Here is a 19,308-nt window from a genome sequence, read left to right as displayed (position 1 = left end):
GTAGATGTTTTGAATCTGCTGAGTGATTTTAGGAGACTTTTCCATGGTGGAACAAAAACTAATATTATTTTGGCATCACCTCCCAGAAGCATGGCAGCACAGCCTACTTTCCAGCCCCCAATGATGTGACACACACACACACACACACACACACACACACACACACACACACACACACACACACACACACATTCCTCCTCTCTTGTTGCTTTTTTGGACTACCACACGCACACACTCCACATATGAATATACACACACACTCCCTCTCTGCTTCAGCCCCCAGAGATTGTAAAAACATTAGACCTGCAGTGGAGGGAGCGAGGGATGGAGAATGCGTTAAGGAGAGGGATGGTAGGGAAAGAGTCAACAGATTTCAACTCCCAAAACAGCTCGGGAAGGCCCCCAGGGATGGAGGGATGAGGTGAGAGGGAGAGAGGGAGAGAGGGAAGAAAGGATGTCAGCAGGTATTACTATCACTGTCACAAGCGGGCGTGAGGAGCGAGCGAACCCCTCCCTTCTCGCTCTCCTCAGCCCCTCCCTCTCTACCAGCACACACACACACACACACGCACATATACACTCTGAGGCTCAGGCTTGTATACAGGTATACACTCACATACATTATGTATATATATATATATATATATATATATATATATATATATATATATATATATATATATATATATATATATATATATATATATATATATGTATGTATATGTATGTATATATATATATATATATATATATGTACATATACATATATATATATATATATATATATATATATATATATATATATATATATATATATATATATATATATATATATATATATATATGTATACACACACACACACACACACACTACCAGTAGTACCATCACCCTGCCTGAACACACACTCACACATGGCTGCTCGGACTCTTGGGAGAGCACCAGTGGGAATCACACCCCATTTAGATCTGACACTGCTTTCTGGTATGTGTGTGTGTGTATGTGTGTTGACTAAGCATATGTTTATTCATGTTGTAATGTAACAGTAGGGTGTCTTTACCTGAGTAAAAAAAGGAGAAAATATGAGTGGAATGTGGTTTCATCTGCTTATTCAAACATACCCGAGCTCCCAAGTTTTTGAGGTTTACAGTAAGATGATGAGATATGGGTTTGTGTGTGTGTGTGTGTGTGTGTGTGTGTGTGTGTGTGTGCGCGTGCGTGCACGCGCCAGCATATTTGGATGTGTTATTTTTGTAGCAATAACCAGTACCACATGATTTCAGGGTGTGCAGTAATGCGCAGCTTGATCCCTGTCTCCCGGTACTCTGACTGCTATTTTTTCTCTCTGCCTCCTTGTTCTTTTTTCTGCCCTTCCCTCCTCTTTTCTCAACATTTTTGCTCCAATCAGATCTTTTATTTATGAGCTGGAAAGGAATGTGTACATTTGTTTCAGAATTAGTTCTTTGTGCAGCCAGATTAGATTTACCTTCTACTGTATCCAACATTTTTTAGCACAGCGTGGTGAATGCGTGACTGCTGCAGACATGCTAGTGTGCAGAGTATTGGACAAGCTGAACAAACACTAAACCTACCTTTCCTTTAAAGGGTAACGCCACCAATTCTACACCTTAAAGTGTGTTTACAGGTCTTAAAGAGAACAACCTTAAATTTGAAAACATTAGTTTGAAACCTTCTGTGGCTCCAGAGGAAGCTGCATGTAATCTCTAAATTGCCTCCAGGGATGTCACTCGTTGGCTAGGTTGTATTGTGGGTAATGTAGGTGCCAGGTTTTAAAAAAGGAAGGAGAATGTGTGGAATAAAAAAGGCGATATATCTGCTTCTGTTGTATCAATTTTGATCCATCCATAATGAGTCCAACAGCTTTTCAAAACCTGGCGCCTACATTACCCACAATGCAATTTAGCCCCCAAGTGACACCATTTGAGGCAATTTATCAGATTAAATGGAGCTTCCTCTGGAGCCACAAAAGGCTTTATACTACTTTTTTCGAACATGAGGTAGTACTTTTCAAGACCCATTAACACTTGTAGTTGAAATCATTCAAAAAAAACCTTACATAATAATCTGACATTATTTGTGTAAATTGTTGCAGTGATATCAACTAAAGCTTGTATGCTAACCAGCTAGCCCTGGCCCGTCCTGGTCCAAAGCTCCCACACAAATATAAACAGCTACACGAGCTAACTAGCTAATGGCAGCCACAGTTGGCAGGTGATCGAGTGATATGCTGCCCTTTATATGTTTTATATATGAATCCAACAGGTAGGCAATTGGACATATTGCACCTTTCAGTGTGTAAAATTGGCAGATTTTCCCCTTTAAGGTTGATTAAGTTGTTTGTTTTCACATCTTTTTACGTAAACTGTCTTTTTTTTTTTTTTTATGAAGTGCTATCCGTCAGAGTCCCAGAGTATGTCTTGTTGTGTTCATCAGAAATGATCAGATGCTTGTAATTCACAGTCCGAGAGCATCCAGAGTAGTGTTGGTGTTTTTGTGCTGAATGGAAGAGGGGAAATAGCCCTGTCCCAAATCTCCATAGCTGTGGCCTTGTAGCAGGAGAACTCATGAATCTCATTGCTCCCCCATTCAGCTGGAAATGGAGTTCTTGTACGCAGCGCGCTTCTCAAAAACACTGGAGCAGACGCTCCGTGTTTATGATTGCGGGATTAATCTGTGTATTCCCCCCTAAAAAAAATACACCAGGTGACAAATGCCAAGTCATGAAAGTTTCCCAGATGGAATCCTTTCAGGATGGAAATTTGTGTTTTCTGTTGCAGTGTTGATCTGAATACCTAAACAAGTGGGCTTCTCTAGTGTTATTTGGAGCCGATTTGACTATCAAGTAAAAAACACTCAAGCCCTCACTGTACCTCGTGCGTGTTAATCTTGTAATTTTGGGTCATTGTGGTACATTACTTTAAGTAGCGGCCAGTCATTTTTAATCCCAAATTAATCAGTTAATCCCAGTCCAGTGTCAGGCTGTTGTTAGCACTGTGTGAGACCGCCGTCTGCACCTCTCTCGTCGTGACCCTCACCACTTCCTTCCTCCTTCTCCTCCTCCTCCTCCCTGCTTCCCTCTTATTGTGTCTAAACCCTTCATCAGTGTTGTGGAACTCGGTTTGCCTTTCCAAGAAATTCAGGGGCATCCGGCTTTAAGGCAGAAATTGGCATCTGGTTATATCAGCCTTAAATGTTAGAAGCATGAATTTTATTACACGTGCTGTGAGGCTACAGCTGAGTATGCTGTATTAAGTTTATAAATATCACACATTTAGTAGCCTTGATGCGGGAGAGACAGAGTTTAAAAGAGAAAATGTAACATCTTCACTCTCACATAGACTGATATGGTCCATCAGTGTAAGTGTCCTGCCTCTGGTGTGAATATGTGTGTGAGGGCGGGGCGGGTGGGCTGCTGGCTGTGCGTGACTAGAACAGGACAAAGCTGGCTGCCTTGGGGGGGAAATCAGGGGGACCGTCCATGCCCCCGACGCACGGAGCGATATGAATCTTAACCGATGTGACGGAGAAAGATGGAGAGGGCAGAGAGAGGCATGGATCGGGGCTTTGCGAGTGAGGGCGAGAGAGCGAAGGGGCCAGTTTAGACTCCTGGGATTCCAAAGCAGTGACCGTGAAAGTGCTTAGATAAACAGAGAGAAAGACGGAGAGAGGGGAGGCGGGCAGAGGGTAGTGGGGGAGGAGGGTGAAATGGTGGTGGAAGAAGCAATGGAGGGAAGAGAGGAGGACGAGAAGATGTGTGGGGAAGGAAATGAGACCCTGCTGAAGATGTGGCGGAAGAAAAGCAGATTGGAGTGAAACCAAATATAGAAGTTTTTTCTTTTTTTAATAAGTTCGGGGGGGGGGGGGGGGGGGGGGGGGGGGGGGGGAGTCGGAGGGACCGAAAGAGGCCAGCTTTACTCTATTTACTCCTTAACTCGCGTGCTGCCTCACTTTCTCCTCCATCTTCTCCTTTCCTCTCCTTCACTCTGCTTAAATAATTCAGGCCTGTTGGATGTGTTAAGCCAGGTTTCCTTGACATGTCTTAAATGTGCGCTTGTGTGTGTGTGTGTGTGTGACTGACTGCTCCAGCCCCTCCAAAATGGCCATTCTTTTTGCTAACAGCCACCAAATAATCAGACAGAGAGGGAAAGTGAGAGGGGAAGGCACACCTGGGATGAATCGAGCGCGCTTGCTGCCTGTCCAGCGTTGACCTTCACATCCCGGAGAGAGAGAGAGAGAGAGAGACAGAAACAGAGTGCAAGAATGGGATAGAGAGAGTGTCTACGGCATCAAAAGTGTGACCCACTTACTAAATGATGGATTCTCAAAGCCAAGTCTGATTTATTGGCCGAGCTTGTTTGCTTTCTCGCGCGTGCCCTTTTCACTGTGGTGAAGAGTGCGGATGAGTAAATGCGCGCGTCTCCGTGTTTTTAAGGGGCGTAGCTGCTGGCATGTCCTCCTTAACCCACTTACACAGGTGGGCCCCGCTGAAAGACCCGAGACACAGATAAGTGTAGTTAAGTAGTTAATATAACAGATGAGGCCGCGCTGCTACGACAAAGAACATAAAAGAACTTTTTTCAAGAACGAAACTATAAAGAGTGGCTATAAAAAGCAGTTGTTTTTTTTTCTGATGTGAAAGATAACACCGTCTCGTTGAAAAAACACATTTTACTGATTCATCAGCAAGTATAAACGCTGCTATAAAGATGGGTCATAATTGGTTAATTGTCAATTGGCAGCATTTGTTGTCTGTTAGAGAAGGGGCAAACGGTGCTTTTGGTTTGAGTTTTTAAAGCAGCTGACAGCAGAGCGGTCAAATGATCACAGACAAGCTGCTCTGAGAAGACGAGCAGAGATGACAAAGTGCGACTACTGATTATTTATTTTCATTAATCTGCTTATTTAATGAATTGTTTGTTGTGTAAATCGCGTTGAAATAGTGAAAGAGCCCAGGGTAACGTTTTTTAAACTGCTTGGTTTATCTGAGGAACGGCATAAATCACATTCGGCGTGTAGTGATATGAAATGTAGAAAAGCCACACGTTTTCACATTAACCACATTTGAGGGATCGCTGCAAAAATGTATGTAGATCGACCAACATTTCGATAGCAGAAATATAAAAAATCGATTATCAGCCAGGGTTCTAATTTATTATTCTGTGTATATTTTAAGATAATTTTTCTGTTGGTTGAATTAATGTTCAAAATACACCACCCGCGCCATGGAGAGTCGAAGTAACGCCCTTTCCAGTGGACCTTATTTAGGAAACGATTTGGACAGCATGACGACAGCAATGAGTTACACATATTATGTATGTCTATCAAAAAGAGAGTTTTTCAAACAATAAAGCAGCCGTTTAGTGAACTACATTGTCTCGCTCAACATCAGCTCAGAAAAGTACTGACAAAGACAACAATCATAATAAATCTGTCTGTGATGACAACAGCAGGTATGTGAAAGGGTCGTTAGTCGGTTCTGCTAGCACGCTAAGATGCAGGAGCAGTTCTACAGTGTTTAAGTGACTGGTGTTGGTGAGCATCCAGAGACGACATCACTTACGGGACTGCTTGGTTTGTAGTCTTTATAAGTATGTATTGTTAAAGTCTAACATTTCTTTAGTTCGACTCTCTCAAGTCGAAAAATAATCTTTAAATGACGAACATCTCTCCGATGTAAGGTCCCGTGGAGCTCTACCGGAAGGGCCGTGATTGCGGCTCTATGCTGGCGTGAACCCAACAGGACCAACCTTTCTATGAGTGGTGTTTGCTACAGAGATACCATTAATTTGTCTACACCATCTTTTTATCTGCGAATCTGAAAGGAGCCCAAACAGCAAAAGTTGGTACATAAACATGAGACAGATGATGTTGACACAGCGGATCAGCCCTGCTGTCACTCTGTAGCGATACACTTTGATAGATTTCATAAATAGTTTGAGTCATTGCTTCTTGTGTCCACCCATCATAGCTGTCACTGTCGTCCTCGCTCCTCCGTCCCCTCCTGTCAGCGTCTGAGCAGTGAGGTACTGTAGCTATATTCAGGTTTATGTATCCCAAACTGGCACCTGTACAAATCAGCCCTGTATTTACACTGCAGCTCCATTTAGACTGCAGAAACATGGAGAGCACTCATTACTCTGAGGTTAAGGCAGTCCGACGGAGGGATGCAGGAAAAAAAGACGGAGAGAGCGAAGGATGGATGGGTGGGGCATCGGCTTGGCTCCAGTCCCAGCTCTGGATTGGTTGTTGTCCTAGCAACGGCACGTCTGACCTTATTTACCCCCTCGCACACCTCACGCCGTACGCGCACCCCGCTCTCGCCCGTCCACATCTCTTTTGCCGCACTCGTTCCCTGACAGCCTTCTTTGCGTGAGAGCTAAAACTCTTCTCCTTGTGCCCTTTTTTCCCCCCTCACGCTCCTCTTACGAGAGTGGCCACCTCCACGCGGAGCAGGTGAGGGAGTCAAGTCAGGCCACACTTTCTGCTGCCGCCATGCTGAGGCGGGGCGCAGAGTGAGGCAACGTTTCAGCACGCAGCACTTCTGGTCGAGAAATACAAACGAGCCAGAGGCTGCCAGACTGCACTCTTGTCCATTTATATTGTGGACAGTAATTTCATACCTCCCAGAAAAGTCACTGGAACGCTTATTTTTAGGATCAGACCAAGACCACACATGGTGAGCGGTGCCTATGCATGACAGGGCTCCGCCACAAAGGGGGATGATGGTTTCTGCAGACCTGCAGCCGTATCAAAATGGTTCCGATGGATTGGTTTCCATACTGATGGCTCCTGTGGGCCCGAAATCATGCAATTTTCCTCAGCTCCGACGGCCGTGGCTATACATCCTGTTGTGCTGCTGAGTCCAACAGAATGGACACACACACATATGCACACAGACACACACACATACGCACACAGACACACACACACACATAAGAGGACCTATGCCATAACAGGCAGAAAATAGGGTCTGTCTTTACCTGAGGCCTGGACTCCTTCAGAGCCTGAAGCAGCAGGTGCGTGTGTGTGTGTGAGTGTGTGTGTGCGTAGTTTTGAGTGTTTTTATCAGTGTGTGTAAATTGATAGGGAACGTGGGTCCAGGAGGGAGCCTGCTGATTCACACAGTTTGAATACCCTGTACCTTGTGGTCATTCAGTGGAGGCTGCAGGGCAAGAAAAGGTGCAACCAATCACCTCATCACCCGCAGGCCATTGTCGCCAGCGCTTACGCACCAAATTCATATCGATACACATCGCTTGTGTCCTTCTCCTCTTATGAGAACAGAGCATTGGGTTTGTCTGACAGCACAGGGAACTGTTCAACTGCCAAGATCCTAATGCATATTAATTCGGTGTGCGCATGTAAAGAGAAAACCTATGACTCAAGTAGGTGGAGTAAAAAAAAAGATAGGAAAGTTCACATACCATCCACGTTTGGTGTCTAAGAGTCACAGAAAAGAAAGCAAAAAGGTCTGACGTAGAGCAGAGATACACTTCCTGCTGACCTTGAAGGAAGCACACACACTCACACACACTCCATGTAAGCATACCAAACAGGAAAGAGTAGATAAGAGCAACAGCTTGCTCCCCTTAAGTCCCTCTTTCCTCCTCCGTGCGGAGCGGTTGATAGCCGTCTCTGGCCACAGTTTGATGACATGGAGAGTCTAGTCTCGAGGGTGTGAGGTCGGAGGGGGGTGGTAAAGGGATTTTTCAGCCAGCTGGTCGGGCGGGGTGGCGGGGGGGCCCAGATGGTCAGAGGTGGGGGGTGAAGTCCTTGTTTGTGCGCGTTGAGGGGAGTAAGCACCAGGTTAGACACAACACTGGTGCTTGGGCTCTGGACACAGCATGGCTTTGTGTGGGCGTGGAGGGGGGTACAGTTAATAGACGGGTGGTGGTGCTGGTGGTGGTGGTGGTGGTGGTGGAGGGGCTGTCCTGATTCTGCTCTGTTTTTTTACAACCACGCTGAGAAAGATGCAGTGGGAGAGAGGAAAATGGCGCAGATGAAGTCTCTCTTCTCCTTCCTTCTCATTCTCTGCTGCACGGCTTCACAGTTGTATTGTTCCTTTCCTCCCTGCCTCTGAAGGTAGGATAGCCTGTAGAGCACGAGGTCACCCATGCTCCGGAGACCTCAGGGAAAGAATGTGCTCTCTCTTCAGTTCTACCTTCATCCCCCCTTTCCTCCCGGCCTGTCTTTGGGCTCATTTTGTCGTAAAACTTCTCACATAGTTTCCAGTAATTATTCCCCACAGAACAGAGCTGTTTTTCCCTGTGAAAAGCTTCCAAAGCCCGCTTTTATTCACCTGCCCAACATCACAGGTTGTGTTTCTTCTTTCTTTTTTTTTGGTTTTCAGGTGTGATCGCTTGTTAGAAATGTGTCAGTTTTTAGCCTTTCATCATTCCCTTTCTAGTCCCTTCTTAATGACTCCACTAAATATTTGTGATTAGGAGCTGTTTACGTGGCAATAGTTTTTGCGTAAAATGGTAAACTTCTGTTGAGTTTGGGCCATCAGTTCACATGGCGACAGCGTTTTGGGGCCTGAAAACGGAGTTCCAGAGTGTAATCTTTTCAAAATGGCGCCCTTACCATCATCATGTAAACTGGCAATACGGATAAGGAATCACCAGTTTCTGCTTTCAGCAAAGCTTTTGTCATGTAAATGGGCCTTAGACCAGGATAGCAAAACATACATCCTAGGTCTCGCATGAGCTCCATTCAGCCAATCGTGCTTGGTGTCTGATGATGAGGATTATGACCTGCCGTTCTCCTTCTGCCGCTTGACACTCATTTGAATGCAGTTGTAAGCCCAGTTATTTAAACATGTAGTATTTTTTTCCTGTAGTTAGGACACATATTCATTTCCTCTAAAATCCGATAACTTAAGTCCTCTGGTACGATAGTTTTACATTTCTCACCTGGCAACGCTACGTAGTTAACATACAGTTAGAATCTTTTTTTTTTCATGATGTTGTTTCAAAAATGCGACGTTTGATGCTTTCATATCATAATTTCACTTACATTATAACATAATTTATGTGCTGACCCATAAACTTAAGACAACAAAAGCTTGACTTTACCCAAAACTAGCAGTAGCACTTTGCCTAACAGATGTCGCTGTTTGGTAGCTAGCATAGCAAAGCAGTAGCCTAGCTCCATAAAATGAGCCCAGCAAAAACATAGAATGGACCGGACCACCGTGTTCAACTAGCCTGTATAACATTAGATGTAACAGTTAGAATTGAAAATGAAAAAGAAGTTTGACGATTTCATCTCCGAAATGTAAACTGTTTTTAGCACTGTTAGCTGGGTAAGCTAGCACACTTGTCAGCTAACAAAGTTGCTGATGGACAACAACACACCCCCACTGACTGCAAACTGTGCAGTCTACGGCAGAGTTATGTCAAATGTATCGGTGCGACAAAGCTTATACAACTCCAGTTTTCCCTCCCCTTAAAGGTTAGAATCGTAATTATTTGTGCCAAAGTTCAACGGAGCGAAACTCTAAATCCCTGCATAGATTTGCTCTGCCCGAGCAAGCGCTGATTGGCAGCTTCTCTGTTTCAATGAAATGGTTTCGGTCTGAAATTTGGCAGCTGAGAACGCTGGTGTGAATGGGGCCGTTATGACGACTAATTGTGTCAACCAAGAGCCAACCCGGAGCACTAAGACAATCAGTATGTCCGTATGTCAAAACTGTTGTTGTTTCAGTCATTGATGTCAATGACTCACCTGACATCTATCCACTCGTCTGTCATCGTGCGGTTAACCCCACCCATGTGGTGCACCCAAAAAAAAAACTGAAATAAACGATGCCATTTCACCAGTTCATTCTCCTGCTAGAGAGCAACACAGATCCTCCCGTATCACCAGAAGTGTTGTTACAGCGCCCGCTTTAGAGGCTGAAGCTGTGTCATGCTATGCCCGGCCAAGGCACGGTGACCACGACGTGCTGTGCCCAGTTAGCATAGTGACCACAGCTAGCGATCGCCCTGCTGTGAAGAACTGAGGCTCCACCAAGCCTTTCGGCCTCCCATCACCACTACAAGGAGCCAGCAGACTTTTTTTTTTTTCTTTTTACTGCAGGCTGCTTAGTGCATGTTTATCAAAACTCCAGTATCAACAGTATACATTTCTGAATTCATTTGGGATGCATAGCACAGCGTAAGCATGTTATTAGCATTTTCATTGTAGTAGAATATTTTTATCCCCCATGTTTATGTGCCGCACTTGCGTTAAGTGCCTAAGTGTATTCAGTATGCATAGTGTGCAGCTGCTGTGCGTGATCGAGTATCTGTTCTGTATTCCTGAAGCCGTGTTGTGGGATTGTTGCTCCTTTAATTATTCTCTCATATTAAAGGATCAAAGGTCTCTGCCACAGTCAACCCCCTGCATTTCATTAGGAGAAACCACCCTCATACGCACACTCGTGGATATGCGCTTCTGCGGGCGTGTACGTTAACAAGGACACACATCGGTTGCGTTCGGTCTTTGAATGTGATTTCCTGCAATTATGAAAAAGGATAAATGTTCGCCTTTTCAAGTCTCTCCACTGAAGAGCCCAGCGTGTTGGTTTTGATTCGGCAGCTCGCTGAGATTTTTTCTTTATCAACCAAGAGCTTGCACCAGTCCTCAGAAGGGTGTCACTGATCACCCTCTAGGCGTGAGGGGATGGGAGCATGTTTTATTCTCCCAAAGTACGTTTATGTCTCTCGTGTGTGTGTGTGCGAGCGCGCGTGTGAACATGTGCCGCGTGTGTGCCCTCTCCCCTCTGCTCCAGCACAGGGAACCGAACCAATCCTTTCTTTTTGGACTCCCCCATGATAGGCTGCTCCGGCGCTCTGTGCTTTGACACCCACTGCTCCTCCGGTGCTCCCATGATGCCCCCTGCGCTGTCACTGCTCTGCTGCGTGGCGGCTGGCAGGGAGGGGATGATGCGGAGTGTAATTAGGGCGTACCCAAGCCTACCAGGGCCGGAGAGTAGAGAAAGGGAAAGAAGAGGAGAGAGAGATGGAGAGAGAGAGGGATGACAGTTTGACATCAGTGGAGCACACCGTCTCTGTAATTGCTGGCATACATATGGCACAGGCCGAGGGTTGGAGGCTTGTGGGAGGAAGGAGTGTGTGGGGGGGGGGGGGGGGGGGGGGGGGGGGGGGGGGATGTAGGATGGAGTCAGAAATAGGAGGGCACCCTCTCTGAAGCACTCGATCGAGGATGAGTGTCATCCAAAGAGGAGATCGAGGAGAGGAGAGGGGTGAGGAGGAATGTAAATCGGGAGGGGGAGGGAACAGGGCTTGAGCAGTGCAGAAGAAGCTTGAGGTGACTGACATGTATAACGGGGGGTGCAGCATGTTGACACAGCACACGACTATTATTACATACGCTCGTGCACACACACACACACACACACACACACACACACACACACACACACACACACACACACACACACACAGGTCCACAGCTGGTGCACCTAGGTAAACATTTCTTAGCCTCAGAGAAGCTTTGGAAAGCACCACAGGTAGTACAAAGAGTAAACTGCTGCTGCTGTGCATGTGTTTGTGTGTGTGTGTGTGTGTGTGCATGCATGCTTGCTTACACTGGCTTCTCGCGCTTTTGTGTTCTCTTAAACAGACAATCGAGCGCCTTTGTTCGGCTGTAATTAGCACACACAGGTAATAGAGCTATCGGAGGAGGCCGCACACACATTCGCAGGCACACACACACGCGCATAAGGGGATATTGATCAGGGGAGCGTGCGTCTGTGTGCGCGTGTGTGTGTGGGTGTGTGTCCTGAGCGAGGGATCCTGATCGATGGTGTCCTGTCCCGTTGATAGATCGCCAATTCCGCGCGCTGGCTATTGAGCAGGAAGCAGCTTTAGTGAGACCTGCCTCCGGGGTCTCACCTGCATGCCCACGACACGGACACACTCTCACACACACACACACACACACACACTCACTCCTCCTTTTCTGCTCCATTATCTCCCCTCAGAAATACACACCTCTGTTCGACACACGCTGGCTCAAAGTTATCAGAAAATGTGGATTTCTATCTCTGACAATTTCTCCTCTCATTGCTCCATCCATCTTTGAGACCCTCTGCAGATTTGCTGGACCATCACGGCCTCCTGCTTCCTGTCATGTCTAACTGTTTCATTTCACTTTTCCTCAGTTTTGTCTCCCTCCTCCTCCTCCTCCTCCTCCTCCTCCTCCCTGCACTCATTCTTCCTCTCATTTATTCGTTTCTTCTCCGTCCACCTACTTAACTCCAGACTACTCCGCCATCCACCACCGCTTCTCCCCCCCCCCCATGTTCCCCTTCGCTGACTCCCAGCACTCCCTTCCTCTCTCCTCCGCTCTGTCACCCCTCTATAAAGACTCCCACTGATGGACCTGAACCTTCTGCCCAAGCCACACTCTGCCCCTCATTCTTCTCTCATGCACTCCATGCGAAAAGGAGACCAATTAAAGTCCGTCTCCTCTCTGTCTTCCACTCCGTTGTTCTTCTTGTTCTCTGTGTGTCTGCACTCAGACTCTCTGGGGTTGCTAATTAAAACACTTTTTACTTTCTTCTCTCTTTACTCTCCTTTTTTCTCTCTCTCTCTCCTTCCACCTGTTCATCCAACTTTCCTTTCTTTATTCATTTTCCTTTTTTTTCGGCTTCCAGCTCTCTGCTCTAACCCGTCTCAACAGCTCTCTCTCTCTCTCTCTCTCTCTCGTCAGCCTCCTTCTGTCTTCATCTGGGCCTCCATTTCATGTCACTCCATCACTCACACTGCTGCCCTCCATTTGTCACACTTTTCTCTCTCCTCGTGCACTGTGTCTCCTCGAACTGCTGCTAGTCTTCGCGTTAAATTTACCTCTCGTCCCCTGTCCTACATCTGCGTCCCTCTCTAATCTTCTTTTTCTCCGTATTAGTTTGTACATGGGTGTCTCTACTGTAGCCTGACAAGTCAGAAGTCAGACTCTGCAGTCTATAGGAGCATGCATTATGCATCTCTTCTGTTCTAATGATGCTGTCTTGTCCAGAGCTGTTGTTATGCCCAAAGCCAGTCAACCTTGACTGAAGACATGGTTGTGCATGCGCACGCACGTTTCGCATAAGTTGGTACACGCCTGTGTATATCTGTGGCGTGCGGAGGGAGAGTGGAAACAGTGGGAGTCGAGTTTATGTTGCACTGAACTCCTCTCAGTGGTTCTGATTAGCATACGAGGAAGCGTTTGTCGCTCAACCCGGCTCCCTTGGAAGAAAATGGAGTCGTATCGTGATACATCAACTCTTTAAACGTGCTTTAAGACCTGCACAACTTCGTTTTATCACCCCATGTAATTGTTATGTGTAATATTGATGAACTATCCAGCTGCTGTGACTATCCACATTCCTCCAGGCATGAAAGGAATTATGGAATACCTGTCATCCGTCTTCTTTCTCCCTCTGTCTGTCTGCGCCTAATCACCACCTCTCTCTCGCCCTCAGTCATGTATCACTCAGTGTAATCATTAGGTGAAATATTAATGCCGTTGTCGCTCTTCCTTCCAGGTTGACGGCAGGAGATCTGTCCATCCAGGTGAATCTGAACGACTACCTGGACATTTACTGCCCGCACTACCCCAGCAAGGGTGCCCAGGGACCCGCTCCGCCGGAGACGCTGGCCCTCTACCTGGTGGGAGAGGCCTCTTTTCAGGGCTGCGTGGAGACCAGAGGGGCCATCAAGAGGTGGGAGTGCAACACCCCTCACGCTCCCTACGGACCAGTGCGCTTCTCTGAAAAGATCCAAAGGTTCACCCCCTTCTCGCTGGGGTTTGAGTTTCTGCCGGGGCGCCACTACTACTACAGCTGTGAGTAGAACGTGGTGTGTGTGTGTGTGTGTGTGTGTGTTTGTGTGTGTTTGTTTTTGTTAACAAGCAGTCATACAAAAGCTTTTTACAGGCTAGTTTCAGAATCTTGCAGCTTCTAACAAGGTTTGTCAGACAATAACATAACAACGTTGGTGTCACATGGTGTCTCGATAGTTTGTGGACTTTTTTTTTTTAAATGGCTGATTTCTACAGCTTTAAATCTAGTGTACTGTACTCCCCTAATGTTAGCGAGCTAGCATTAGCAAACAAATGTTAGCCACGTTAGTTAGTGTCAGCAACATTAACGTAAGCCAGCTGGCGTTAGCAATGTTAACGTAAGCTAGCTAATTTTGAAGAAACTGAAACAAGTCCGGTTGCCTCCGATACAGCACCCAGATTTACCTGTGACCTGGATGACTGAGAACCCTCATCAACCTAATGGTAAAAAAGTTAATGTTTGCTAGCTAGCGTTAGCAACGGTAGCAAGTGCAACAAAGTGGCAACCACTTGAGGGGGCGTTGTGACATGAATAGAATATGCTAAATTAGGTTTTTTTAACAAGTAGCTGTACTAAAGCTAATTACTGGCCAAAAATACAATTTAAGGAAATATCTGACCTCCTTTTATAACCTGACCGTTTGTCTTGTCAGTGGACCCGAAGTATTTATTTTTTTATGAAATATGCAGGCTTTTTTCTGAAGAAATCAATGAGTTTCCTAAAGCTAAAGGTGACACCTTTATATTGCTTGTTCTGTCAAATGAATGTTGAAATGCACATAAGAATTTCAATTCATTAGAGTAGCACATTCTTAGAACTAGGAAGGTGGAACGAGTTCATGTTTGGAATTTTTGCTTTAGAAATGACATCAAACCTTTTCAAGGACCGTAATGTCAGGCATTTCACTATGACTTCACGTATTCATGACTCATTAAGCAAAAATCTAAATTCAAGCTTTGAGAAAATAGTGCAATATCTTTCAAACACCTTGACCCAGTGTGATAATCTGCTTCATCAGACTTTTATTAAGAATGATTATGAATAGATTTCCAAAGTAAATGCAGTGTGGAGACATTCGTAAAGCATTGATGGACACGAGGCTGGAGCCGAACATCAATAAATGGCTCAATATTGTGCGTTTTTAATATGCAGAATGTGTTTTTCCTCATTTCTTTGAGACAAATTAAAATTGTAGTATAGCAATGAACACTCGCTGCAGACTCTGCACACTGAAAGCCAAGTAAAACACCCCAAAAAGAGAACAGACACCTGTGTTGGAGGCCGTGTGGTTGCCGGGCAGCTCTACAGTTTCAAGGGATGAAAAGGTTGCGAGCAGCTTCAGCCAATATGTTTTTTATGAGGCTTTGAGTGTTAGCAAACTGCGGCTGATGGCGTTAATGTTTTCCATAAATTCACTCAGACTGACATTAATTTGATGTTTTGTAGGCCATTACACAATTTCGGCGGCGGTCTCCCCTCTCCCGACTACACTCTCCTGTGCTCTTCTCCTCTCACTCATTTATTTCAAACCACTGGAGGGAGAAAAGGGGAGGCAGAGGAGAGACAGAAGATGGCTTAGTGGCTGTAAAAATCAGTGGACCTTTTTTTTTTTTTTTTCTCACTTTTAACAACTTGTGGTGTCAGTCCGACCAGGAGGGGGAGGACATGAAACAAGGCAGAGAATGAAAGAGTCAAGTGAATGCACGGGTATGGAAGGGTGACAACAAAGAGGCAGAGGGACCGCAAAAGTGTAGGAGGAAGAAACGGAGATCAATACGCGACGACAGTGAAGGGGGGGGAAGCAGACGGAGGTAGAGGAGCGTGGAGGAGTGACAGAGGGAGAGAAAGAGCAAAAGATGGACACAGTCTGACAGTACAGGACGGGAGGAGGAAGGGGAGGAGGAGGAGGAGGAGGACGAGAGGGGGGGGCACGGAACGAGAGAGGCCGGATGAGAGGAATCCACACTGGAGAAAGAGAAAAGGGAGAGCAACAAAAGCGACGGAGAAAAGGGATGGATGAGACGAAGGGAAAGAAAGAATCTTTACATAAATTACTGTTGCGGTCCAAGGGACAATGGAGCATTGTGAGGGCATGAGAGAGTGGCTCCACACACACACACACACACACACACACACACATGCTAACACACATGCATATATGTACACGCACACACACTGAGCTATTGTGGTTGTGCAGGCCAGTTCAGAGAAAAGCAACAATGGGTGGTGCCCCCCCCTCGGCCGGGCCACATCGGGCTCAGAGCGATTGTGTGTGTTTTGTCCACATCAAAGATAAGGCGTAAAGTTGGTCCAAATGTCTGGCTCTGGGGTCTGTGCGCTGAATGGGCCCGCAGCACTGGAGACACTATAATGGCATTAGCCCGGGAGAACAGTACAATAGTATTAGAAACACTAATGGCATTAGTTGGCTCAGTCTGAGCCGGGCTCAGCTCTTCTCTACGGCTCCCACAGACTACGACACTGACATCCCACTGTCTCTGGGTCTCTGGGTCCGCTGACGAACGCCCCCGTGGTTCTGTGGATCCCACAAACAGGAAACACCTTGACATCCTCTGATAGTCAGCTGCTCCTACCGTGGAACCGTGTGATTGGACGGTGTCACTGGCACACAGAGCTCAATGCCCTGGTTGAATCTTCACCACTTTGACAACACATGCATTTGATTTATTAAAAACACGCCACAAATAAATTAAGCACAAACAAATGAAGCACATATTTACCGGTTTGTCTACACACATATACAGGGGAACTACACTGCATTTAGGGAAACACAAACATAGACAGAAAAGAAAAGAGAAGAAATGTAACATGTTAAAACATTCATATGAAAATCAATGTCGAATCGTAAACAGAAGTTAGTTGTAATCATAATGATAATGATATTAATAGAAAAAACACATGTTTAAGATCCCTTCAAGATATATTTTAAGACGAATAAACCTACTCTGCTTTGAATATTTTTTTCTAAAAGCACATTTAGAAAAATCCAGTCTATGCATATGCAAATATTATTCATATCAGTTTTGTAAAACGTACCCAAAACTTGTAAAAGTAAAGATATCCTGTCAAAATATAACTCTAAAGTCATCCAAACAAATAGTACTTGAGTAAAAGTCTTTTAAATATTGAATGTACCTTATTAAAATTAATCTTTCTGACATCAAATGTATGATTGTACTGTATAGATGCTGTGTGGGTCGATCGATCATCTGCCCGACTGATCATCAGATCTGATATCCAGCATTTTCCTGATTATCAGAGTTGCTGTTTTGTTTTTTCAGATTGCTGATAAAATTATTCAACTTAAAAAATGCACAAATTTGGCTATGATGCAACAACATGCAAAGTGATTAAATACTCAAGTTATCAAAAGTGGAAGTATAAAGTAGCAGAAAATGGAAATAATTAAAGTGCAAATTCCTCAAAATTGTACAGTACTTAGTTACATTCCATCACTGGTCATGTCAAAGTTAATTTTTACGTATTTTCCCTTTAGGTTTCAAGTTTGCACACTACCCTTGTGTGGGTTAAATATTGGATCACGACTGGCTTAAAAAAAACTCCCTCTGATGTAACAAAGTCCTGCTCGTTCAAGTCTTGAACTCGAGAAACTTTCCCCCCTCAGCAGATGAATGTGAACACAAACCCTGCACATACGTGGATCATCTTACACAGTGAAGCTCAAATATCAACAAGATGCAAGACTCATGCTTGACTGGAGGAGACTTGAAGTCAAAGCTCCATTAGTAAACATCATTAGCTCTTAGCCTTCCAACGTCACTGATGAGCAGTGATCTTCTGCCAAGCCACGTGTGAAGGATTGTTTATCAGCTTTTTAGCCGCCCTCAGAAACTTCTAAGTGTATTTTCTGTATCTTGATGAGAATGCATTTATTTGCATTTGTCCCTGTCCAAATTGTTGACGATATGTTCCTTGTTTTGCACGTCCTCTCTGTGATTTGAGCCCTCCCGGCCACCACAGACAACGCCTCGTCTCATAGCCCCCTCTGTAATTCTGTGCTCCATCTCATCAGTCGAAAATTGTGGCTACAAAGTGAGACAGACTGTTAGCGATCATACACTCAGCTTGTCTGGTGGGTCCCTGTTGAGTTAGCAGCTGTTTGTGAATAATTCAGATATATAAAGCCATTTAACTGCAGTTTCCGGGCAGATTTGTTTTGTGAAAGCGATGCTAAACTGACAGCTAATACAGCTGATGTTTCCCCGGCTTTTTCCCACGAGGGCCGTGATCGGGCGTTGATATCGGAGCATTTGCATCCTCTTTATGGCCGCACTCAATCGTATAGTTTATTGTTTGTTTAGCGAATAAGTGTGAAATATGTTTGCGACACAGATGGGAGATGGTTTGATAATTCTCTGAGGTGCTGATATGGTGGAGACGGAAAAACAGTTTCCTCAAAGAGCAGATTTGATGGAAGAGTTTCACTCGGCACATCCTAATGCCTCTTTACAGGCGGTTTGTCGGGTTTAACAGATCAGCGGCGTATTTAAATCCTCCTCTCTTCTTCTTCTTCCAGCTCTACCCACAGATGAAGGCCCTCCTCTGCCATGTATGAAGTTGCGTGTCACCGTGTGCTGCGAGCCCAGTAAGTACGCTCCCCCCCTTTTCATCTGTTCCTCCTTTCATGCCGTCTCCTTTGGTACACCAAGAGACTCCTCTCCCCCCTCGCCTCTCTCATCTCTACTATCAAGGCGGCATGGCATGATGTTGAGACCCTGCTACTATGTCTCAGGCGCTCCAATTCTTTTCCTTGTATCAATGAAACTATCTGTACGCCTCGCAAATCCTGCCTTACCTTTAACCCCTTAAGATGAGACTTACTCCAACTCTTCCTCTCCACTCCACGTCAGCTTTTAAACCTAATTGGATTGAAGGGTTTTTTATGCATTAGCTCCCTCTCCACCTCCGCCTCCTCTATTCTCTTGTCCTTTTTTTTTTTTTTTTTTTACCTCCTTGTCTCCCTCATTCTCCCACTCTCCATCTCCCCGTCCCAGTGTGAAATTCCCAGCGTTGATCTAATCCAGAGTGCGCCTGGAGTAATGTTAGTCTTCCAGTCCAGTGAGCTGCCCATTCCGGTTGGGAATGTTGCCCAGTCACTGTGGGAATCCCTGTACAGTTGTTCCTGTGTGTGTGTGTGTGTGTGTGTGTGTGTGTGTGTGTGTGTGTGTCTATGTGTGTCTGTGTGTGTGTGTATGACCATTTTTTCCTGTGTCTGTGTGTGCCTACCAGCCTTCGCGTGTGCTCTCATGGCTTAAGTCTACGTGCATTTTATGTGTGCGTGTCCCTCATGTGCGTGTCTGAGACGTCTGTCCCAGTTCCCATCCCAGCGCTGTCTGCAGGGGGGGTGGGCGGCCGGCTTGTCGTGCTGTCCCAGACTGAACAGACACACGCTTTTCTCCAGGAAAAACCAAGG

The 19,308-nt window shown here is 45.6% G+C and overlaps 1 protein-coding gene across 1 annotated transcript in view; it reads left to right on the top strand.

The window, feature by feature from the left end:
* The window catches only part of efna4 (ephrin A4), a 37,574-nt gene that overhangs the window by 9,426 nt on the left and 8,840 nt on the right, over nucleotides 1–19,308 (top strand). The window contains exons 2-3 of the mRNA XM_030392619.1: nucleotides 13,557–13,855; nucleotides 18,412–18,480. Coding sequence (XP_030248479.1) covers nucleotides 13,557–13,855; nucleotides 18,412–18,480 — 368 coding nt within the window. The remainder of the gene's footprint in view (nucleotides 1–13,556; nucleotides 13,856–18,411; nucleotides 18,481–19,308) is intronic.

The sequence above is a fragment of the Sparus aurata genome, chromosome 17 (assembly GCF_900880675.1).
Source record: "Sparus aurata chromosome 17, fSpaAur1.1, whole genome shotgun sequence".
Classification (NCBI taxonomy): Eukaryota; Metazoa; Chordata; class Actinopteri; order Spariformes; family Sparidae; genus Sparus; species Sparus aurata.
This window is presented reverse-complemented; position numbering and strand designations above follow the sequence as displayed.